This window comes from Eretmochelys imbricata, chromosome 4 (genome assembly GCF_965152235.1).
Source record: "Eretmochelys imbricata isolate rEreImb1 chromosome 4, rEreImb1.hap1, whole genome shotgun sequence".
Taxonomy (NCBI): domain Eukaryota; kingdom Metazoa; phylum Chordata; order Testudines; family Cheloniidae; genus Eretmochelys; species Eretmochelys imbricata.
This window is the reverse complement of record NC_135575.1, coordinates 72,453,787-72,477,315: the sequence shown is the minus strand read 5'-3', so window position 1 is coordinate 72,477,315 and position 23,529 is coordinate 72,453,787. Positions and strand designations below refer to the sequence as shown.

Below are 23,529 nucleotides of genomic sequence, written 5' to 3'. Positions count from 1 at the left end.
TGGCCAGAAGGGTGATTTCTGTGCAATTCCTTCCACTGATTCAAGAATCTGTCATCCCCCCACCCCCTCTTAGTTAGCCACAGTGCAGAGAGCCCAAAAAGCTATCAAAATGGAGAACCAATACAATTAATAAACAATAAAATTAAATGTAAGAAGTTCGTTAGCTGTTTATACTCACGGAGGCATAACACCTTTTGGAAGTCCTAGCGCATTGACAGATATAGGCGGTGGCTGGGATGGTAACATGGAGCTGAGGAACGCTGCTGGAGACTGGCTGGAGTTAGAGAATCTAGCAGTTGGAGAAAGACTGCGGGAAGGTGAGGAAACTGAGGAAGGGAGAGGAGGAGGAGGGGGTGGGGGAAGTGGGAAGGAATCAGAAACTGAAAACGTTGCAGTTGGACTAAAGACTGGTGGAGGTGGGGGAGGGGGTGAAGAGGAAGATGGAGACCACAGGTACTCTCCTTCCGGAGCAAATGGCTGGGAGAAAGGGGGAACAGGTGCTCTGCCAAATTGTTTCTGAGAGGCAGTTGGAGACATAGGGGATGGAAGGCTGGATGTGGAAGACCCAGATGAAGGAGTTACATAACCTGAAGCAGGACTGATGTTCTGAGCAGCAATGAACTGTTTAGGCCGGGCATAGTTGAAGGTGCTGGATGACTGCATGGTGGGGGAAGTGTGGGAGTTGAGAACGCTCATTTGCACAGGAGAACTGACAGATTGGCTGGACACCAGCTCCTGGAAAGAAGGGGGAGGAGGAAAAAGAGGAGACGGAGGAGGATTTTGATGTTGCTGGTGGTGATGGTACCGCTGACCACCTTCTTGTTCCAGACGAATTTGGTTCTGCAGTTGTTGTAGTTTTAGAGGGTCCCTGCATGAGAAGAAAAAGTTAATCAGGGGGTGGTGATGGGAGAGTAGAGGATTAAAATAAAGAGACAACCTCATTATCTAGACACTGAGCTCTATTTTGTCACCTGGAATTTTAGAAGCCAATGGAAGTCAGAGCTATTTGCGTATCTGATCCTTAAGTCTATCTCCTTGCCAGCAAAGTCCCTGCAAGAATGCACATCAGATATTAAACTGCTACAACACTTAACTGTAGCTAAAGGACCATTTGTAAGCTTTCTAATTAATAAAGCCATGAATCCCTGCTGGGATGGAAAACCTCGATGAAGTTGTGAGATTTGGTTTGAATACTTATTTAAGGCTTTCCCCAACAGATTGAAACCTTTTTTGGTCTGGAGATTGGGATGGGGTAGCTCCCTCTTTCATCAGACCTGGAAATACTGCAAGCAAAGTCCTTTTTGTGATCTTCTTAGTACTCTTATTTTCAGCTAATGCCACAATAGAAATTAAGACCCTTTTGAATTTTAAAAAAAGTTTGATTTTTATTTGGGTGCTGGTGGGTCATTTGTTAATTTTATTTGAACTTAATATATTAATTGCAAGAGTCCTAGTATTAAGGATCACTTTTTTTTAAAAGGGCCTCAATTCTGTCTCTCTTATTATGGTGTTCAAATATCTAAGCTACTGCAGCCATAATCAGGTTGCTAGAAATCTAAATGCCCTAGCTTGTGCCTGCTGTTAATCATGTGTCATTCCCATGAGGTGACACACATTTGACAGCTCTGTCAAGCCTTCCCACACATTTGTGAGGGAGTGAATGAAACTTCCCCCATAATTTTCTGCAACCTAGGGAAAGGTGAACTAAGCTGCATACCGGGAAACCATGAGTTTTAGTCCCAGCTTTTCCACTGACGGCTGTTAATATATCTGTACTCTTTACAACTTTTCTTCTTAACTAAGCCTCATAACTCTATCATACCAGGAGGCAGCTGAGGAACTAAAGCTCTAGGGCTCTGCTAACTGGACTCATGACACCATACCAATGGGAGATAGGCTTATTTACAATAAAAATACAGAACTTCTTCACATTCACATAACTGTAAAGACTAGGTTTGACATTCAGAAGCGCTGAGCACCCAGAACTCCAAATGAAGTCAACAGGAACTATAGACACTCAACACGGATGACAATCAGATCCTGTACATATTTTTGCTTATTGTACAATTGCTTAAATGACCATTTACATTGCTGCTTTCCTGTTAATTGCTCCTTCAGTATGCACTTCTGTAAAAAAAATCTTGAGACTAAAGACCACTAAGGTAGTTTGTCAATCTCCTTTAATAGCCCTGCTTTAGCAGCACTACAACCGCAATAAGGCCCTTATCAAAGCAGAGATCAAACTTTGCTGTGTGTGGTCTTAATTCTAAAACTCATCTGTTTTACTAGCTTAACAATTGTCTTGTCCCAGCTGGGAATTGTAACTTTGTCTGAACGCTCCAGATGTCTTTGTGGTTTTATGTGCACATGCACCTTTTCAGTATATTTCACATATAAATACTTTACAATATTATATACAGTGTGTCATTTATGATATAATTTAGGTCATTATTTAACCAGAGATTTTAGTGCAGAGTCTATTGAATGCATGGAATATGTATGTATGACAAACACCATAATGGATGCATACTTTTGGTATTAGAAATGATCATGATGTCATAGTTACATTTGTAACCTACTTTCCATTATAAGATTCATTTTGATACTCCTGCTCCCCAGAGTACTCAAAATATTTTCGGCCTGAAATTTCACGTGTGGTGTCTAGAAAAGGAGACTGTTTGGCTGTAAAGAGGGGGACAGAAGTTTAAGATTAATCACACAAGGTATTTTGAGACAGTACTGAAAAAAAAATCAAGGTTTTGAAGGGTCTGACTATTTTGTAAAACCATATCACAAAGATAGCTTGGTTTAGAAATGAGAGTTACCCCACATACAGTACATACTTTATTTGTTAGTAGCAGATTAGCTCTTTTTTACCAGACTGTTTTTGATATAGTTGTGTAAAACACTTCGGAGTTATTCACTACAGATTTCTGAATCTTCTATTCATTTTTTTTGAATGTTGAACATATAGTATCCAAATCCTGCTGAGTTCAGATTGTTTTGATGTTAGGTTTGGGTTAAGGCTGATCTTTAGGTTTTTTTTTTTTTAATACTCTTTGAATGTCCCTTAACCTGAAAGAGCTACTGCTTGAACTATTTTGCCTTGAGGCTTTCTTTTTAGCCCATACGGTCATCTGACCCTCCCAGTCAATGGCAGAGTTCCAGCAGCAATACCAAACCATCTTGGATAGATGAGTTAAAAAAAAACCTTTTTTTAAAATTTTTTGGGCGGGTTTCCTTTTCAAGTTTGTGTCTTCCAAATTGTGCATTTTAACTATTTTTGGGCACATTGTCTAATGGTCATAGGAGTGTTTTAACATTTTTTACTTTCATTTTCATACAAATTTTACTTCATTTTCCCCATCATTTTAATGTATTATAGTGCGACTAAGGCCAAAGAAGTAAATAGAAATGTACCTAACTATATATGTTGTGCCTGGTATGGAAGAAGTTTAACACTCTCAAACAGAGACTTTTCACCAAGCATGTGCCATAACAAAAGGTATCCTGTGCTGCATTGAAACTTTTCTATTTTAAATTACAAAGTCATGTGTTCATCTTTCAAACAGTGGCACAATATAGCAGTGACCACTTGGGCCTTGTCAATGCTAATTACTACCTGTTTTACAGCAACTGCTGCTAAATGATGCAGCTATATCAGTGTTAGTAATGACGGAAGTGCTAGTGTAGACCAGGATCAGGCTTTAAATCCAGGGTGTTATGAAAATCTACATGTTGGGTAAAGGAAAGATCCTACTCTGAGCGGGTTTTCATGCCACAATGTTAAAAATGCATGATCCCTGTATTAGGCATCTTTGCAGCTATTCTGTTGCTGTAAGACTGGTACGCTAGACGCATCCTAGAGTAATGTCATCCAGCATTTTTTTTTTAAAAATATCCCATTGTTGCTATTGCACTGGTGCTAATAATGTTGGGAGCATCAGGGTGGAGAGGGGGCACTGGTGTTTAACACTGTTGCACCACATCATCTAACCTTACTCAGTACAAATCTAGACACAGTAGCTAAAAATACTCCACCTGTGGCCAATCTGTACCAGTGCTTCTTCCATTATTAGCAGCAATAGTGAAGCAACTATGGAGATAAAGAAAAACTTCAGGGACTAGGAGGACACAAACAAAAGTAATTTAGTTATAACAAGATGATCCTATCTCAGCTAACTAAGGTGTGTTTAGTAATCCAGCGTAATAGATAGGCACACTTTCACAGAACCGGTCACATATATTTTACATCTACTTCTTTAAACACAGTGAAAAAACTCATAACATTTTCACATACTTATTTTTGATGACTTATTTGAGGTTCACCTACAGTTTTATCTAACAGTTAATTACAGAAACTGAAAAATCAAAAGTAACTTCTGAATAAAATTCCTTCAGTGAAAAGGCGAAACCGACTATAAAATAATCACATTGGAGGTGGAGGGGAAATGGACATTCAGCAAGTCATTTGAACTCAGACATGACCATTTATAAAGGGATTTCAACAGCTTTATTCTGATATTTGTCAGTTATTTCCTGCCTAATGTTGGAAATTCTTGCTATAGATTTGTACGTGTATATATCTCTGCCTGCGCTCCAACAGCTATGATAACAGAGTTAAAGACAACATGAAAAAAATAAGACCTATAAGCCACTGAAAAAAAATATTTACACACACACAGACACAATGTAACAGCGAGAAGTAGTAATATTTTAATATGAACGAGGGCACGGGCCTAAACAACAATAGGGAAAATCTAATACGGTATGAAGGTTATTCAGTTCTTAATGTAAATGTGCATATTATTACCCTGTCCACAATACTTAATTTTTGTCAATTTACTATTGACATAGTGCAGTAACATTACAACTTTTCTATATAACAAGTATAAACTACTGTTCTATTCTACACAAGCTAGTTTCTGCTGTATATATCTCAGAGCTATTTGGAGAAGAGGGCTCAGCTCTTAATAACTGTGTCTAAAATGACAGCAGAAGACATGGTCTTTTTTCACCTCCATTACTATGTCTTCTCTGGATGGTCTTTCACCTGCTCTGCAACTCTGCCTTGGAAGAGAGAGACCGGGGGAGGAATAAACTCAGCTTGTATTGCTTCTAAGAATTAGGATTTATGTTCTTCACACCACTAGTAATTTCTAATGATAGAGGGTGTGATCATCTTAAGGCTGGAAATACACTTGCTTCTGGGAGCACTGTGTGTGCTGCAAGTTGTCACTCTTTTGTTTTATACCTCTGAGTGCTGAAGAGTTATAATTAACTGTGAGAATTCTTACACTCTCTGTAACTAAGCAATGCTTTATTTAATGTACATATACCAAGTTTCAAGAAGAGATTATTACGTCTCAGATATTTCTACAACTTTGTTTTCCTCTCTGCCCCTACCAAGACAAATTACCGAAATGAAAGACATCTCACTTATAAATAAGTATAATTATTTTATTGCTTTGCTTAACGAAAATATGTAGCTACAAAGCTTATGGGAACTGGAAGCTGAGTACTCTAATTGCCTAGGAGGACTGTTTTCCCCATTATGAAGTTAGTGAATCCCTCATGCTACCATCAAAGCCTTCTTCAGACAACATATTGACAACCACAATATACATACTAATCTGCACCAACTATTACAAGTGGCTCAATACTGATCTCACGTATTTGGGTGGACGTTCCTTATAATTACGTATGGTCGGCTCACTACCTGTGTACATTCATGCATACTGGTAGTAGCCGGTTGAATACAATATGACAAAGCATCAGACATTGAAAATGAGCTTTATGTATAGAATCTTTGGTCCAGGAGACATACCTTGACTAGAGGCCAAGCTTAAACTAGTGACTAACACTAACAGGGGGGAGGTAGTATAGCCTAGCAGATAGGGCACTGTGGTAGAACTCAGGACAGCTGAGTTTAATTCCCATTTTTGCCAGTGGCCTGCAGGGTGACCTTGGACAAGTCACTTCCCTCCATGTGCCTCAGTTTCCACATCTGGAAAAAAATGGGAACAATGATACTGACTTCTATTGTAAAGTGCTTTGAGATCTACTGATGAAAAGTGTAATATAAGAGGTAGGCATTATTATTACTATATGATGTAAATGAAAATGAACTGTGTACAAACGATAGGACAGTACTTTACCTGGGAAGGCAGCCAGCAATTCTGCTTTGCCTTCTCCCTTCTCAGAAAAAGAACAGTTACTGACCCTGCAGTAGCTGTGGTTCTTTGAGATGATGTAATTAGTTGGGGTGCACATGTGCCTCATGTATGCGAAATTAAACTCTTTTTCACAGCAGGTCTGTCAGGGCTGCACATGTGACCTGTGCCTCATCATACTCCTCTATGAGGGCTTAAAAGGCAGAATGGCCATGACCTTCCCTCAGCACCTTCGCAATTCAAAGCCCCAGTAACTGAAATCTGCAAAAGCAGGGACAGAGAGGGGTCATGGGATCTACACTGAGTACAACATCTTGAAGAACCACAGTCACTGTAGGGTAAGTAACCATTCTCTCTTAGTAACTATGTATTAGTGTGGATCACAGTTTAGTGAGTGGCAAGCAGTGTCCCCTCTGGATGGTGGGAGTGAAGTATCCGCTGCATCAGTCAGCGATTGTTGTACTGTCACCTTGAATTTGGTGGCTGTCAGGGCTGATGCCAAAGTCCAACTCCTAACTCTTGACAAAAAGTCAGTGAATTAATGCCACATTGTGGCCTTGCAGATCTGAGAAACTGGCACAGTCCTGCTTGCACTCGAAGCTGGTCAGGTGTTTGGGTGGACATCTGTGGCCTGTCTTTCAACCAGAACTGCTTTGGACAGTAAGGACTACAAGGATGACTGTGGCTTCATCTAATTTGATCTTGGATATTATCTTGGGGAATCAATGGAAAGGCACAGAGAAGGCCTTGAGACCAGTGTAGAAGATAGACATCTGGTACCTATTCAGGTTTGTGCCCCTCTGGAACAAAAGTTTTGGCACTTGGCATTGTTGATGATGGTAATCAGGTCTATCATGGGAGATCCCCAGTGAAGGAATATTGGGTCTATAATGAACCTCCATAGCAACCATTCAAGGGGAAGAGCTGTGAACAGAACCTCTTTATATACATTCTTGGGTTCCTGCAACCATCTCAGTGACAATCTGAGGCGGGGTCAGGTCTTTCTTGTTCATTTGGTGTTTTGCTGGGGAATAGATCGATCTGAGCCAGAGTTCCATCATAGAGCCAACAGAAGAAGTCTGAGAAAGGACATAATGTAAGTGCGTGCACACACGTGGCCTAGCTGCCCTAGATGAGTCCATACCATCACAGTAGAGTACGATTCCATTTAACATACTATCGACTGCATGAAAAAGAACCGGTCCTCGGGAAGATATGCTCTTGTGGACCTGGAGTTGATCAAAGCTTCTATGAACTCTATCTTCTGTGATGGGTCAAGAGATGATTTTTCATAGTTCACCAAGAGGTCTATCAGGGAGAACAAGGGAAGAGCATATTCTAGGCTCGATGCCATCTTCTGCTGCTTTATGTAACAGAAAAAAGGTGACCCTCTTCCTAGTGAAAAAAATCATATATAGTAAACAGAGCCCTGTACTTTTCAGCTTGGAGATGCAGTGAGGCAAATTAATATACCTTGCATCCAAATAGACCCAACTTCTTAGGATTTCTGTCCTTAAGTAGGCCTTCTGTGGACTTGAACTTTTCCTATACTGCCAAAACAACCAGAAGCCCTCAAATTGGGTGGGCATAGAAGCATTCAAAGCCCTTTGGAGGCATCTGTACCTCTTCTCCACTTGTTTAGAAGTATGAGAAAGAATGGCGAGGGTTTGGTCAGCTGCAGGACCCTCTGATTGAAAGGGAATGAGATCCTGGGCTGGAGTTGCAGTGCTTAAAATATAAAAAAAATGTTCGTGGGATTTTTCCTGTATCAATGTCATTTCAATGTCTGGGGTCTCTGCAATGTGAGACAGAAGATTCTGGAATGCCTTGAAGCCATTGATTGCTGGCTCTGGGACAGGCACCACCATCTCATCTGGTGAGGATGACATCTTGTGTAGAGCTAGGGGTCAGTTGTTGATGTCCCTCCATTACGTCTTGGTCATGGGGGCCATTGTCCAGCTCATGTGGGTGGCCTGACTAATGAGGCCATGAAGGAACAGGATCTCCTCCTCTTTCAGAGGGATATCTGCTCCTGGACCCGAATTATGATAGTTCTCAGTAGGGCCGATACAGTCTTAGTGGCATGCTATAGGGACACCAACCAGCTAGAAGCTGGTTGGTTTGGTGCCACTCACCCCCCAGCTGAGATGGAACTCTAAATGAAAGCCACCTGGTATGCTCCTTAAGATTGCTTTCAAAAGGCAGGGGACAGGGATCCCTGCTCAACACTGGAGAAAAGGAGTAGGATGGTGAAGTGAAGAGCTCTTCTTTCAGTGGTGGTGCTGTATGCTGACATGATACTGGTATTGGCCCTGGTACTGGTTGTTGCTTTTGTGTGGAGGATGTCTCTGCAAGGAACATTGAGTCTTGCAGAATGCATCTCAGCTCATTGCCAGGCTTATTCATGGGTATCAGTACTGGGTCTCATTTCCACTGCATCTCTCCAGTTTTGGTGGAGGGCTTGGAGGCTCTGCCCTTGGATGAGTCATCTCTTCGGGACTATGCTCCCTGTTTGGAGCTATGTTTGAGCTCCCTCCAGTTCAGTCTCTTGATGTCACCTTTTTGTGGCCACAGGTGCTGATTTTGTTGCCAAGGTTGTCTGCTGGCAGCCTGTGACAGGGCTTCCAGCATCAAGGCTGCTGATGCTGAGACTGTCAGTGCTGAGTTGGTCAGTGTGGAAGTTGCCAGTGCTGGCTTTGACAGTGGTTCCTCTTGCCCTCTTTTCTCTGCCTTATCCTGGGGTATGGTGTCTGTTCGAGGCAGAATTGATTGATGCTGGTTTGTCTGGCCACATTCCGGTAGTTACTACCCTCTCTGGGCCCAAACTGACTCACAAGGACTGCTCTAGCAGGTGTATCTTGAGCTGAATATCCCTGGATTTGTAGGTTCATGTGGAGATTGACTTGCACACAGAGTACCTATCTGAGATGTGGGTCTTTCCAAGGTTGAAAAGGCATTGGCTATGTCCATCATTGACGGGAATCAGTCTGTCATAGGACAGGCAGGGTTTGAACCCATGAGGTGTGACGGTTGATATGAAACACTGCATCCTGCTGGACGGATAGTGTAGTGGAACGTATGATTTTCTTTTTTTAAAATGTCCAAGTTGAGGAAAAGGGAGTCTCAATATGAAGTTTCTTCCAAAAACCCCCAAACCAAACTGAACAAAACCCAAAAAAAAAAAAAAAAAGTAGTTCAAAAACTGAGTTGAAGTCTCTGATCAGAGTAGTGGGTCGGATATTTGTTAGGTTCCATCTTGCTACCAAGAAGGACCTGAGGAAGAGTTGCGGCTGCCCACCCTTAATGCCCTCTAATGAGAGCACAAGGAAGCACAGGGTGTATGTGTAGCCGTGATGGACACTACTATTTAAAAGATCCTGACCTTGCACATGAGGCTCATGCACCCCAACAGTGGGATCCACACTTACACTGCATGAAGTTAAAGATTCAGTAAATAGAAATACACTGCAGAGATTGGAAAACGGTCTAGCCTTTGTATCTCAACACAACTAAATAAACGCATTGAAGTTTACTGAATGTTTTACAATCCTGTATATTGTGTACTATGTGTAATATGTGCATATAAGTGTAATATGAAGTCATCAAACCCCTTGCAAATCTTTTTGAACAAGATTATATATATATATATATATAGATAGCTATCTATATATATAATTTTAAAGAGAAAGGAGAGTAGTCTCTGTTTAGAGGAACAAGTCTAATTTACTTCAAGTACTGAAAAACAGTAACTCATTTCTGCCTCCCTACATACAGATACTGCATCTGGAGTTGTTCTGAGAGTCAAAGCAGATTGATCACTTCACAGTCTTCCTATGGACATGCTCTTTGAAATGAACCTAACAGAGATTCACCGAACTGTGTTAAACATAGTAATGGACTGAGGTGGAGGAGGGACTGACTGAAATTTTTTTCCCCTAGAAAAACAACGAGGAGTCCGGTGGCACCTTAAAGACTAACAGATTTATTAGGGCATAAGTTTTTGTGACTTCATGCATCGTAAGAAGTGGGTTTTTTACCCATGAAAGCTTATACCCTAATAAATCTGTTAGTCTTTAAGGTGCCACCGGACTCCTCTCTGTTTTTGTGGATTCAGACTAACACAGCTACCCCTCTGATACTTTTTTCCTAGAATGAACCACTACTTAGTGAAAGATGCTCAGCCAGTTTTCTAGATTAACAGCTGAGATCAATGCCAGATAAATGGATTTGCATTTTGAGGTAACATTTGTTCATTCAAGGGGGCAGTGTGTTTCATGAGTTTTATCAATAATGCAATACCTCCATTTTCAAAATGAAAAAACTACCCTTCTACTAAGGTTGCATGAGTTAACAGCTGTAGTGAGCAGGACTGCATCCAATTACACTGTGGATGGTAAATTAATATTTTCACATTTTGAAAAAGATGTGTATAAATTTAAAATGGTTACATGACAAGAAAGATTGACAAAGAAAGGGGAAGATTTAAAACAAAGGTGCAACATTTCCAAAACTGGACTGTGCTCAATGCAGACAGAGCCCTCAGGTCATGTTAGCATAAACATTTTATACTGAAGCACCAAGCCTCTTGATGCTGAATGATACCCTGCATTCCAAGAAACAATACCAGCCTGTTTAATTTCCCTAGAAAGGCTCCTATCCCAGTAGGCTTTGAATGATAAGTGAAAGATCAATGACAACGTACATGCTAAAATGAAAATTATTCAGGGCTAAATTTTGTCCTTCCTTACACAGACTTCAATGAGGATGCATGGATATAACTGAGGGTCAAATTTGGTCCTCATTCTGGACAGCTAGGAACAATCCCCACAACTGAAAAACTTTCCAGATTTGTTTTGCCACACCAACCAACCTCTGTTTCTTCAACACACAAAATTTGCTGGTAAAGATCTTCAAATGCAATTGAACAATACTTTCCATGGCTACTGTATTACTGTTTATAAACAAACATCCAGTTCAAGTCAAAAGAGAGAAAAAGAGCTTATGTAAACAATCTACTCAAAAGAAACCCAGAATGTTCTACTATTAATACAATGAACTGTAATAGAGGATACTTTGAAAATAAGCTTGATTGCTCATTAGGCAAAACCTCAGACAACAAGACAACAAATGTAAAACATCTGCATAGTAGCAACATTGTTTGTGAACTCTCTTATAAGGAAATTTTGCCTTAGTTTGACTATTAAGGACTTTCCCAACTTGTCCTAAAAAGTGGCATTGTACTCGTGCCCATTTTCCATTTTTGTTGGGTTATCTGTCAAAAGGCATCAAGTTAATTTCTATCCGAAGGAAACCAGCAGTAGTGATATTGCCAGTACTTGTTGAGACACAAGACGTTGCCATTCAGTGCTTTCACAGACAGGAACCATTTTTCATATCTCTAACTCCATAAGGACATTTTTCAAAACATGTACCAGTAAGATAACAAATTCAGCCTGGGTTCAGAAAGAGAGGAAATTGTGCTTTTGTGTGCATTCATTGTTTAACAAGGCAAAGACACAATATAGCTTTACAAGTAAAACTGAACTTAATGCCCCTGTTCTACTATCAGAAAACGAGTTTGGCATCTTACATTGCAGTCTGCACTTGTAATTCAAGAGTGTCACTTAAGCAATGCTATGAGTCCCTTACAACTGACATATAAGGTGAAAAATTGAGCAGGAGGCATTAAGTTATACTGTTGAGGGGAGAAAAGCATAACTTATAGATAGTGAGGCACGGTTATTGGTAAAAGAACCATTGCTTGAATTTATAACTAGATTAGCACAGCAATGGACCAACTGGTCTTCTACATCCCTTTAACATCGATTATAGTACAAGGACAGCTAAAGACTGTGTCTAATGGTATGTCCGTTGGATTTCATTTTTATGTACAGTAAGCAAGACCAGGAGGTAGGACTGCTTTCTTCAAAGACTTATGCAGAGATTTATTTTCTTTAAATACAGAATTAAGACTTTTAAGAACTGCAATAGCATAATATCATACACATATAAAAATGAAAAAAAGAGGCAAAAGATGGCTCATATTTTTCCTAATTAAAATCAGATAACCTAATATCTGCATATAGTAAACAAATTATCTAATGCTGTAGTGCCATCCAATTTATATAGATTTAGTGGGGCAAATTTTCACTTTGATGCACATAGAACTCATTAAAATTATATAGTGCTTGACTAAGTAACAGGACATCCAGAATTTACCAGATTCAGTTTAGAGATGGGTGGGGGTTGCCAAATTTCTAATCACAGAAAATCAAACACCCTTGCCCCACCTCCTTCCTGAGGCTCTGCCCCGCCCTGCCCCTTCTTCGAGGCCTTGCCCCCTACTTACTACATACACTCTCCCTCTGTTGCTCGCTCTCCCCCACCCTCACTCACTTTCACAGGGCTGGGGCAGAGGGATGGGGCTCCAGCTGGGGGTGCAGGCTCCAGAATGGGGCCAGAAATGAGGGGTGCAAGGGGCTCTGGGCTGGGGCCAAGGATTTGGAGTGCAGGAGGGGCTCAGGGATGGGGCAGGGGTGTGGGAGGGGATGCAGGCTCTGGTCAGCAGTGTGGGCTCTGGGGGGGGGCCAAGGATTGGTGTGCAGGCTCCAGGAAGGAGTTTGGATGCAGGAGGGGGTGTGGGCTCTGGTAGGGGGCTCAGGGCTGGGGGTTGAGGTGCAGGAAGGGGTGAGGGCTCCGGCCAGGCAGCACTTACCTCAGGAGGCTCCCAGTCAGCAGCGCAGCGGGGCTATGGAGGCTCCCTGCCTACCCTGACTCCGTGTGGCTCCTGGAAGCAACCAGCATGACTGGCTCCTAGGCGGAAGGGTGAGGGGGCTCTGTGTGCTGCCCATGCCCACAGGCACTGTCCCTGCAGCTCCCATTGGCCACGGTTCCCAACCAATGGGAGCTGCGGAGCCACTGCTTGGGCTGGGGGCAGTGCATGGAACCACTGTGGCCACCCCTGCAAACAGGAACCGGACATGCTGGCTGCTTCCAGGAGCTGTGCAGAGCCAGGCCAGGCAGGGAGCCTTAGCTCCGCTGCACCACTGACCGGACTTTAAGCAAATCAGTCAGCAGGTGCCAGGGTCCCTTTTTGACTGGGCATTCTGGTCAAAAACCAGATGCCTGGCAACTGTAACATGGGCTGATTAATGAAGTTAGTTGATTATCTCAATTCCAATGTCTTTATCTTTAAAAAGAAGAAATGGAATGAATATCTCGGTAGAGATGTAAGAAGCTTCTGATCAATGGAATATACACTGTAGCTGCAAGTTTGCATCTCAGCTAGTTGATAAGATAACTTAATGAAAACAAATATCTGAGATTAATCTAATGGCTAAGAATCTAATTCCAGGCCTTTGTAAGAAAGCACTATAACTCATTACCTCCTCATCAGCCTTCCAGGACCCAGAAATCAGAGCTGTTCTGAAGCACCTTTATTTGCTGAGGATCATTGCCTCAGGTAAGGCCATGTCTATACTAGCAAGCTTATGGTGGCACAGCTGTACCAATGCAGCTGTGCCACAGTAAGATCGCTCATGTAGCCACTCTTTACTAACAGGAGAGAGCTCTCCTATCGACGTAATTAAATCACCTCCAACGAGGGGCAGTAGCTATGTCAGCAGGAGAGCATCTCCCACCAACATAGCGCCAGTGCGGACAGCGCTTCTGTCGGTGTAATTTCTGTTGCTCAGTGAGGTGTTTTTTTCACACCCCTGAGTGACAAAGTTATACCAACAAAAGTGTTAATGTAGAGATAGCCTTAGTCTCATATATTTGGTAGAGAGAAGGTGGGTGAGGCAATATCTTTTACCGGGCCAGCTTCTTCTGGTGAAAGAGATAAGCTTTTAAGTTACACCTCTTCTTCAGGTGTGGGAAAGGTAATCAGAGTGTCACAGCTAAATACAAGGTGAAAGAGATTGTTAAACATACGGACTTAACTCATGGTGCAAGAGATCATTCAAGATGAAGTGGGCAACTAACACCTCTGCAATGATAAGACAAAGGAAGGTCAGTGTGGAAGTGATGATGTTGTAATGAGATAAAGCCAGTGTCTCCACTGAGTCCATGAATTTAAGTGTCTAGCAAAGTTATGAATTAAAGCTCTCAGGCTGGTCTTATCTTTCCCAGACCTGAAGAAGAGCTCTGTGCAGCTCAAAAGCTTGTCTCTCTTACCAACAGAAGTTATACAGTCATTATATGTGGTTGAGGTTTTCTTTTTATGAGAATGTCAGCTTATTCATGCTGGATGCCAGAACCATTTTATCATCATGCCCTGCAGTTCCAATCAACCATATCACTCTTAAGAAACTCCTTTTATAAATATAAGAATGACCCCATCAAAAGCACGTACTTATTTCTAGGAGAGATGGAAAGGAGAGAGAAAACAAGAAACAATAATAAACTTTCAAGAACCTAACACGTTCTCCACCTCACTCCCCAGAACATTGGGATTCCTAGTACTGATGTTAACGCTATTGTCCTACTTAGTATTTCACTTTCTTACAATTTTTAAATGACATTTATTTAAACAACTTTTAATTTTAACTCAACCAAATCTTGGGTCTGTGTTACATCTCAGTGATGGGTCTTCTATTCCCTTCCCGCTGTAACATGGCTCTGCACTTGGCCCAGCTGATCCCAAGGATAGTTGGGTTTGGTGCAGAAAGAATCAGCTTGTTCTTTAGTGTATACTTAGTGGAAAGAGAGACGGCAGGAGATAATGCAGTCCTTTGCAGATTCTAAAAACCTCTCCTCTGGGCCTCAGAGGTTACTGCAGCATTATGGACTGGAGCTTTCTTGCTGAGGCTTTTGAGGATTCACAGGGAGGCTTTTTTCTCCCAGATTCCATTTTGATGTCCTTTGAGAGTGCAGCCCATTGCCTCCTCCAGTTGTTAGTTATCTGAGGTGGATATTGCCTCCTCCATGGAGCTGAGAAACACTGCACACCTCCCACTGCTTCCCTAGCATTCTTCTCCAATATCTGAAACAGGGGCTGGATTATAATGTGATTGCCCCTCTGGACAGAGTAGGCTTCTTTAGCCTTAAAGCCTGACTGAACCTGACATTCCAATGAGCTTTGTGTCCTGGATAACCACTAATTATAAAAAAAACCAAAAAAACAAAAACCAAAAACAAAAAAACCCACCAAAACTTGAATCAGCAAAAATTTCTGGGCACAGACAAATAGCAACACAAATGGACAATTAGCTGCACTGGAACCAAAAAGCTTCTTGTACCAGAATAAACCCTTCTTCTGAACAGGACATTCTGCATAATCTACAGTCAGAAAGGTAAATACTATATACTGAATGAATATATACTTGGACAGGGGCACTCAAAATGATTCAATTTCCTTTTAACATCTGCAATAAATAGTTTAAAACGGGATTGTCATGGCAAATAAGTGAAGGTCATTTGCAGTGAGAATTTAAATCAATTTTTTCTTTAGTTACTAATTATAAGACCATTCATTATCTTGTTAAAAAGATCTCTTATTATTATGTGGGATAGCAAGACACAGAGTTTCTTTTGTACCAATTGTTAAGGATAAAACCCATTTCATTGAAGATGGTCCACCTAAAATATTACTTACCACGAAAGCCATTAAGTAAGCTTTCAACAGAGCGCTTATTTGCTGCAGAGGCCCTATTACAAAAACTGGAATAAATTGCACAATAGGGGAGCTGTAATACTGGGAACAGTATATTTAAGGTGTGGGGTTTTTGTTTTATTGGCACAAACAAGCTTATGATGAAAAACACAAACATTCATTGTGTTCCTATAATGCATAAGTGGAACTGATTGGCTTTTCACCTGTGGAAAACTGATCTGGAACCTATTTAGCTGTAAATTAAACAAATCCAGCTTGTGGCCTGGGGAGAGTAGTAGAAGCAAGTGAATTTCCCTTCCCCCCACATGCAGTGGCAGATATAACATGATGACTGGCCTAAAATGAAGAACCAGGCACAACTCAGACAGAAGTTTCTCCTAAGGAACAGCCAGGGACAATAATTTGTATTGAACAGCATCAAAGCTTCATCGATTCCAAGGCCAGAAGGGACTACTGTGATCCTCTAATCTGACCTTCTGTATGACACAGGCCATAGAACTTCACTAAAATAATTCCCAGACCAGATCTTTTAGAAAACTAACCAACCTTGATTTAAAAATTGTCAGTGATGGAGAATCCATAAAAAGATGGACAGATTCTAGCAATAAGGAGCCCAGGAGAGCTGGCTGTATTTTAAAGATACCTTATTGAGGTTACAGGGACGAAGCATCCCAATGTGTAGAAAGAATAGTAAATATGGCAGGCGACCAGCTTGGCTTAACAGTGAAATCCTTGCTGATCTTAAACACAAAAAAGCAGCTTACCAGAAGTGGAAGATTGGACAAATGACCAGGGAAGAGCATAAAAATATTGCTTGTGAATGCAGGAGTGAAATCAGGAAGGCCAAATCACACCTGGAGGTGCAGCTAGCAAGAGATGTTAAGAGTAACAAGAAGGATTTCATCAGGTATGTTAGCAACAAGAAGAAAGTCAAGGAAAGTGTGGGCCCCTTACTGAATAAGGGAGGCAACCTAGTGACAGAGGATGTGGAAAAAGCTAATGCACTCAATGCTTTTTTTGCCTCTGTCTTCACGAACAAGGTCAGCTCCCAGACTGCTGCACTGGGCAGCACAGCATAGGGAGGAGGTGGTGACCAGCCCTCGGTGAAGAAAGAGGTAGTTCGGGACTATTTAGAAAAGCTGGACGAGCACAAGTCCATGGGGCCGGATGCGCTGCATCCGAGAGTGCTAAAGGAGTTGGCGGATGTGATTGCAGAGCCATTGGCCATTATCTTTGAAAACTCATGGCGACTGGGGGAGGTCCCAGACAACTGGAAAAAGGCTAATGTAGTACCCATCTTTAAAAAAGGGAAGAAGAAGGATCCTGAGAACTACAGGCCAGTCAGCCTCCCCTCAGTCCCTGGAAAAATCATGGAGCAGGTCCTCAAGGAATCAATTCTGAAGCACTTAGAGGAGAGGAAAGTGAACAGGAACAGTCAGCATGGATTCACCAAGGGCAAGTGATGCCTAACTAATCTAATTGTCTTCTATGATGAGATAACTGGCTCTGTGGATCAGGGAAAAGCAGTGGACGTGTTGTTCCTTGACTTTAGCAAAGCTTTTGACACAGTCTCCCACAGCATTCTTGCCAGTAAGTTAAAGAAGTATGGGCTGGATGAATGGACTATAAGGTGGACAGAAAGCTGGCTAGATTGTTGGGCTCAACGGGTAGTGATCAATGGCTCCATGTCTAGTTGGCAGCCGGTATCAAGTGGAGTGCCCCAAGGGTCGGTCCTGGGGCCGGTTTTGTTCAATATCTTCATTAATGATCTGCAGGATGGTGTGGATTGCACCCTCAGCAAGTTTGCAGATGACACTAAACTGGGAGGAGAGGTAGATACGCTGGAGGGTAGGGATAGGATACAGAGGGCCCTAGACAAATTAGAGGATTGGGCCAAAAGAAATATGATGAGGTTCAACAAGGACAAATGCAGAGTCCTGCACTTAGGACGGAAAAATCCCATGTACTGCTACAGACTAGGGACCGAATGGCTAGGCAGTAGTTCTGCAGAAAAGAACCTAGGGGTTACAGTGGACGAGAAGCTGGATATGAGTAAATAGTGTGCCCTTGTTGCCAAGAAGGCCAATGGCATTTTGGGATGTGTAAGTAGGGGCATTGCCAGGAGATCGAGGGACGTGATCGTTCCCCTCTATTCGACATTGGTGAGGCCTCATCTGGAGTACTGTGTCCAGTTTTGGGCCCCATACTACAAGAAGGATGTGGAAAAATTGGAAAGAATCCAGCGGAGGGCAACAAAAATGATTAGGGGCCAGGAACACATGAGTTATGAGGAGAGGCTGAGGGAACTGGGATTGTTTAATCTGCAGAAGAGAAGAATGAGGGGGGGGGAATTTGATAGCTGCTTTCAACTACCGGAGAGGGGGTTCCAAAGAGGATGGATCTAGACTGTTCTCAGTGGTAGCAGATGACAGAACAAGGAGTAATGCTGTCAAGTTGCAGTGAGGGAGATTTAGGTTGGATATTAGGAAAAACTTTTTCACTAGGAGGGTGGTGAAACACTGGAATGCGTTACCTAGGGAGGCAGTGGAATCTCCTTCCTTAGAAATTTTTAAGGTCAGGCTTGACAAAGCCCTGGCTGGGATGATTTAGTTGGGGATTGGTCCTGCTTTGAGCAGGGGGTTGGACTAGATGACCTCCTGAGGTCCTTTCCAACCCTGATATTCTATGATTCTATATGCCATCTAACCTTTTCTCAATTTTTGTCCCAGGTAGAACTTGAACATTGGCTGGGCTGGTCAGGTTCAAAGGACCAGTGCTTATCCCCTTGAGCTATCCAGCTGGTGTAAAGCTCTCAGGTAAGCCACATGACCTGGAAACATTTTAAAAATGGACTAGACAAAGTACAAACACCCCCCCCCCCAGAAGTGTTTATTTTAGCACAAGAGGGACAGGCTATACATTTGTGTTAAATTATGTTTAAGGCTGCGAGTCTGTCACGGAGGTCACAGATTCTAGGACTTTCCAGGATCTCCATGACTTCTGCAGTGGTGGCTGGTGCGGCTGACCCCAAGGCCACCCGAGCAGCCCAGGAAGCCCCCGGGACAGCCGCACCAGCCACTGCTGGGGCTTTCTTAAGCCAGTGCGCCCGCCCGCCCTCCAGAGCAACAGCAGCAGTCTCGGCCTGCAGCCCTCTCCCCCCAGCACTAGCAGCGGTCTCAGGCTTTGCCTGCCCCCTCAAGCACCAGTGGCAGTCCTGGGATGTGTGCTCCCCAGGCTGCCCCAGAGCACCAGTGGTACCCCCAGAACCCCCACTCCAGAGCACCCGAGATTTAGTCAGGGGTGTATAGGACAAGTCATGGACAGGTCACGGGCAATGAATTTTTGCTTACTGCCCGACCTATCCATGACTTTTACTAAAAATACCTATGACTAAATCTTAGCCTTAATTATGTTCTTACTCCTTTTCAGTGATTTCTGGGCAATAATCCTGTTCATGGGATGCTTCTAAAGAAAGCTGCAAAACTATAAATATTGGAAAAAATAATGAACAGCATTCCCCCGATTACTCTAACATGCTGGATGGAACAATTTTGCCTTACAAGAAGTGGACTTTATAATCTAGTATGAAAATAGCTGATTTCTATAATTCTATTAACACGCCCCCCCCAACCCCCAAAAAAACCCAAAACCCACAAGCCCAGTTTTATTAGCCTTGAGCTTGACAGTGTGAAAGGTGTTTTGTAAGAGGCTTTTTTTTTTAATTATAAATTATTAAACTCATGCTTCAAGGCATATTCCAACCATGATCTGACAGGGATTATGAAGAAAGAACAATCCACATCTATGGAGCCTATTACTGAGTTTTTTGAACCTTCCTCTGAAGCATCTGATATTGCTCTCAGAGACAGTATATTGGACTTTATCTTTACTCCAAAAAGCATGTTCATACATCAAGAGGTCTCTCTTGCTGTAAATCCTAGTGGAGACAAGGTACAGCTAGGTTTTACCATAGTGTAGCCAGGTGAGGTAAACCTCAGTTGATACAGGTTTGACTTAGACTACTTAAATCAAGGTAGAAACTAGCTGTGCCTTGTCTCCATTAGGATTTACAACAGGAAAGCTGATGATGTAAAAACACACCTTTTTGTAGTGAAGCCATGGTCTTCTATTCATAGATGCACATCCTCTCTTTAAATGCCATGACAATTACTCTCAGCAGTTGCCTACCACCTTATAAATAGCTGAGACAGGGAACAGAAGAACTTTACAAAACTGCACTTTGATTAGCAGCCCACACGTCTACACTGAAAATGGAATTTTAGGTTTGCAGGATACAGAAGACGAGACTAAAGAAGTTCTGGGGCTGTACCAGAGTGAGGGCTAGCATGGATGACAATGTCCTTCCTCCATGTGTGCAAATGGATAAGCACCAAATCACCTTCGGCCCTTTCCAACGGTACTCTGGAAACTTTAAAAATTAGCTGAACTTTATTTTAATCTTAAAAGAAGTTTTAGAGTTGGTTTGGTTTGAGCTAAACTAAAATTCAGAGCAGTTCAAAACTGGTTTGTCCATCCCGCCATATAGTGGTATTCTGATAATTTTATGTGGAACAGGAAAAAAAAAATCAAGAGAAAGGCACCAGAAAAAATCACAGAGAAATGGGGGGAAGTGTACACCTTGAAGAGTAAGGGTGCTGTTGACAGCAGATCTAATGCTTTCATTTGTGTACAATAGATCATTAACTATTGTTCTTACAGTAGAGAGGATAATATAAGGAAAGGCAAAGAAGCAGTTGTCCTCCATAATGAGTTCAGCTGTACATCCTGAAGTGTGTTCGGACACCCAACTTTGATGACAAATTGCACTGATAAGTATTTTTGTTCGGTTGCAACTACATTTATTTCTCTGCACTTCTTCTATTTTGCATGCCAGGATCCTAATGAGTCCATACACTAAGACTTGTCACATTAATTGTATTCTCACGCCCTAAAGAAAGTGATATTTGAGGCCATTTTTAGATCATTTTTGAAAACACCAGAGAGTAAATCAATCCAGAAATATTCAAAGAGTGATTCAAGAATATTAAAATGCCAAAAACCCTATTTTTGTCTAGTTAAATTAAGAAAAAAAATGTGCCAAATGAGAAGTGTTAGCACATCATCCTCACTGTCCATGCAATACTTCATATATTAGTTATGTCTGCTGTTTTATCCTGGGGGAGATATTTGGTCCTCTGGAGCCTGGTTCTAAGAAATACCATCTGAAGAACATGGGAACATTTTTACCCCCACTTTCTCTTACAATTTTATTTTGGTATTTAAAATCAACAAGAATTCTACAAAAAGGAAAAACACAGATTGATTACCATATGTTTTTGACCTCTAGTTGACCTAAAATATTCTTTCGTCATTATTTAGCCGCACGATCCACTTCCCTAATGAATTACTTAGAATGACTGAGTGGGAAAAGATCTTCAGCACACTTGGAAATGTGCTACAGTAACTTGCTATCACAGTTGGAACACCTTCTATGTATATTAAGCAGTTCCACAGTTCTAAAACACTTTCCAGATGTGAAGAGAAACACAAAACTTGATTTGCAATAGTCCTAACTGATCACTGTGTTTTTATTTTCCTTGTGCCACAAGGGTCTTGCTGCCATTTTGCCCTACTTCTGACCAGAAGACTAACACAATGTAGCTTTCTCAGAAACCACCACCAGGGGTTCACTCTAAAATGATTAACAGGAAGATGTTCAGACAGCTGTTCACCCTTTCCTTGAAACCTAACTATACTATCTCAGACATATCCAAACCTCATGAACTCAGATCTGAGAAATCATCTGGTAGCTCTTGAACCAATTCTTTGAACTATAGCAGTATATCACATTGCTTCACAATCACACTGGGGTGATTCTCAGCAAGTTATTCAAATAATGGGTTCATTTAGATGTATTAATAAAAAACTCTTTCCTATATGCCACGTAAGTAACTGATGTGAATTGTGTTATGCATCAGATAATTAACTGAGAGACCAGGTTTTGACCTTACACAGTGCTCTTCTTCAGGTCTTCAGCTCTGTGACCGCTTGAGAGCTTATCTTTCTCACTAACAGAAGTTGGTCCAGTAAAACATATTACCTCACCCACCGTGTCTCTCTAATATCCTAGGACCAAAACAGCTACAAACACTGAATACATAATTAACTGACTTGAGAAAACAGTTTCCCCATTGTAGCAAACCCATGTACGCCCAGCTATTTTAGATGAGGAATGTTCCTTTGGGCAGAATGAGTGGCATGGAGGCTCAATGGTTTCATAGACCACCCACCCAGCTAAGGTCACCATCTGGGTGTGAAATTAATAGAAAATTGGTTAGCAGCAGCATGCAGCAACATTGTTAGAGTTGGGAAGAAATCTTGTGATTATCTATCAATGCCATCAACTAGAGTACATATAACAAACAAAAAGCCAGAAAAAAAAGAATCCTGTAGCTCATTAAATGGAGGACTTCAGTAGTTTAACAACACCACAGAGAAGGTAATCAGGACAATATATTTGAGGGACCCAGATTAATGATAGGTTAACTTTATACATCACCAAAAGATGCATCGTATTAGGGACATATAAACATGTCAGATTAGATTACTGTATTTGGGTATATAGATGAAGTTTCTGTTTTAGCTACATAAGCCAAGTGGTAGGACATTTATATTCTATCTATAATATTTTAAATCTACTAAGATCATATCTATTCATGTTGTTTCTATTACTGGCAGATAAAAATATGTACCCAGTAATACTGTTAAATTAAAATGTTAATCTTAAACATTGCTTTTCAGTACAGGAGTACAGGCAAAACTCCTGTCCAAAAAATAAATAATAGACGGTACCCCAGAGTTCTTCTGTGTCTCAGGAGCTTGTCTTGTAACATAGGGTTTTCACTTTCACACTCGCTCAAACCTGTTTTATTGAAATAAGATGCCCTGAAAATCTTTTTTATAATTATTTCCATTGCATAGAAACAGAACCTCCTGGTATTTCTAAGATGGCCTGGCTAAATATAGCAAACAGCACTCATGTTTTGTGGGGCATTTTCCTCTGGTATGCAGCTAATATAAATAAAATGAGTGGAGAGAAGCTGGCAGTGTTCCACTGACATTACATCACTCTTCCTTAATAGGAAGCCTCCCTGCAAGTTAACATCTTGCTTTAAACGCTTTAAGGTGCCCACTTAGTTCTCAGTAAGGTTCATCAAATAAGGGTGATGTTTTAATTAGAAGAGCAATGGCAAGGGCCTGGTAATCTTACTCTCATTACTTTCTCAATGCTGGAGCATTAGTACAGCATTGAAAAATCACTTTAGACTTTACACAAATTTCAGCAGAGCAAGAGTGTTTAATCAGAGTACAGAGAGTCATGATCTAGTGGTCTGAACACTAGACTAGGAGCCAAAAACATTATGCTCTTATCCTGGGTTTGATACTGACTCTCTGTGGTCTTGGGAGAGACAAACCTTTCTGCTTCAGATTCTCAATCAATAAACAACCACCACCTAATCTACAACACTACGTTATTATGAAAATAAATTAGTTAATGCTCGTAAAGTGCTATGTTGTTGGTATTATTATTAATTATTTTTACTAAGGCTAGATGATGTACATTCATTGTACTGCAGATCAATTACGGCATTCAGTAATTTATTTTGTTTGCATAGCATTTCATCCAGAGTGAACATGTATCTACTCAGTGCCATGCAGAAAGCTTACCCACGGGAGCATGAA

At 41.5% G+C, this 23,529-nt stretch overlaps 1 protein-coding gene across 2 annotated transcripts in view; it reads right to left on the bottom strand.

Annotated features, from left to right (window-relative positions):
- The window catches only part of PALLD (palladin, cytoskeletal associated protein), a 340,473-nt gene that overhangs the window by 61,329 nt on the left and 255,615 nt on the right, over window positions 1–23,529 (bottom strand). For both annotated transcript variants that reach the window (XM_077815437.1, XM_077815438.1), the window contains one exon: window positions 179–868. In XM_077815437.1, coding sequence (XP_077671563.1) covers window positions 179–868 — 690 coding nt within the window. The remainder of the gene's footprint in view (window positions 1–178; window positions 869–23,529) is intronic.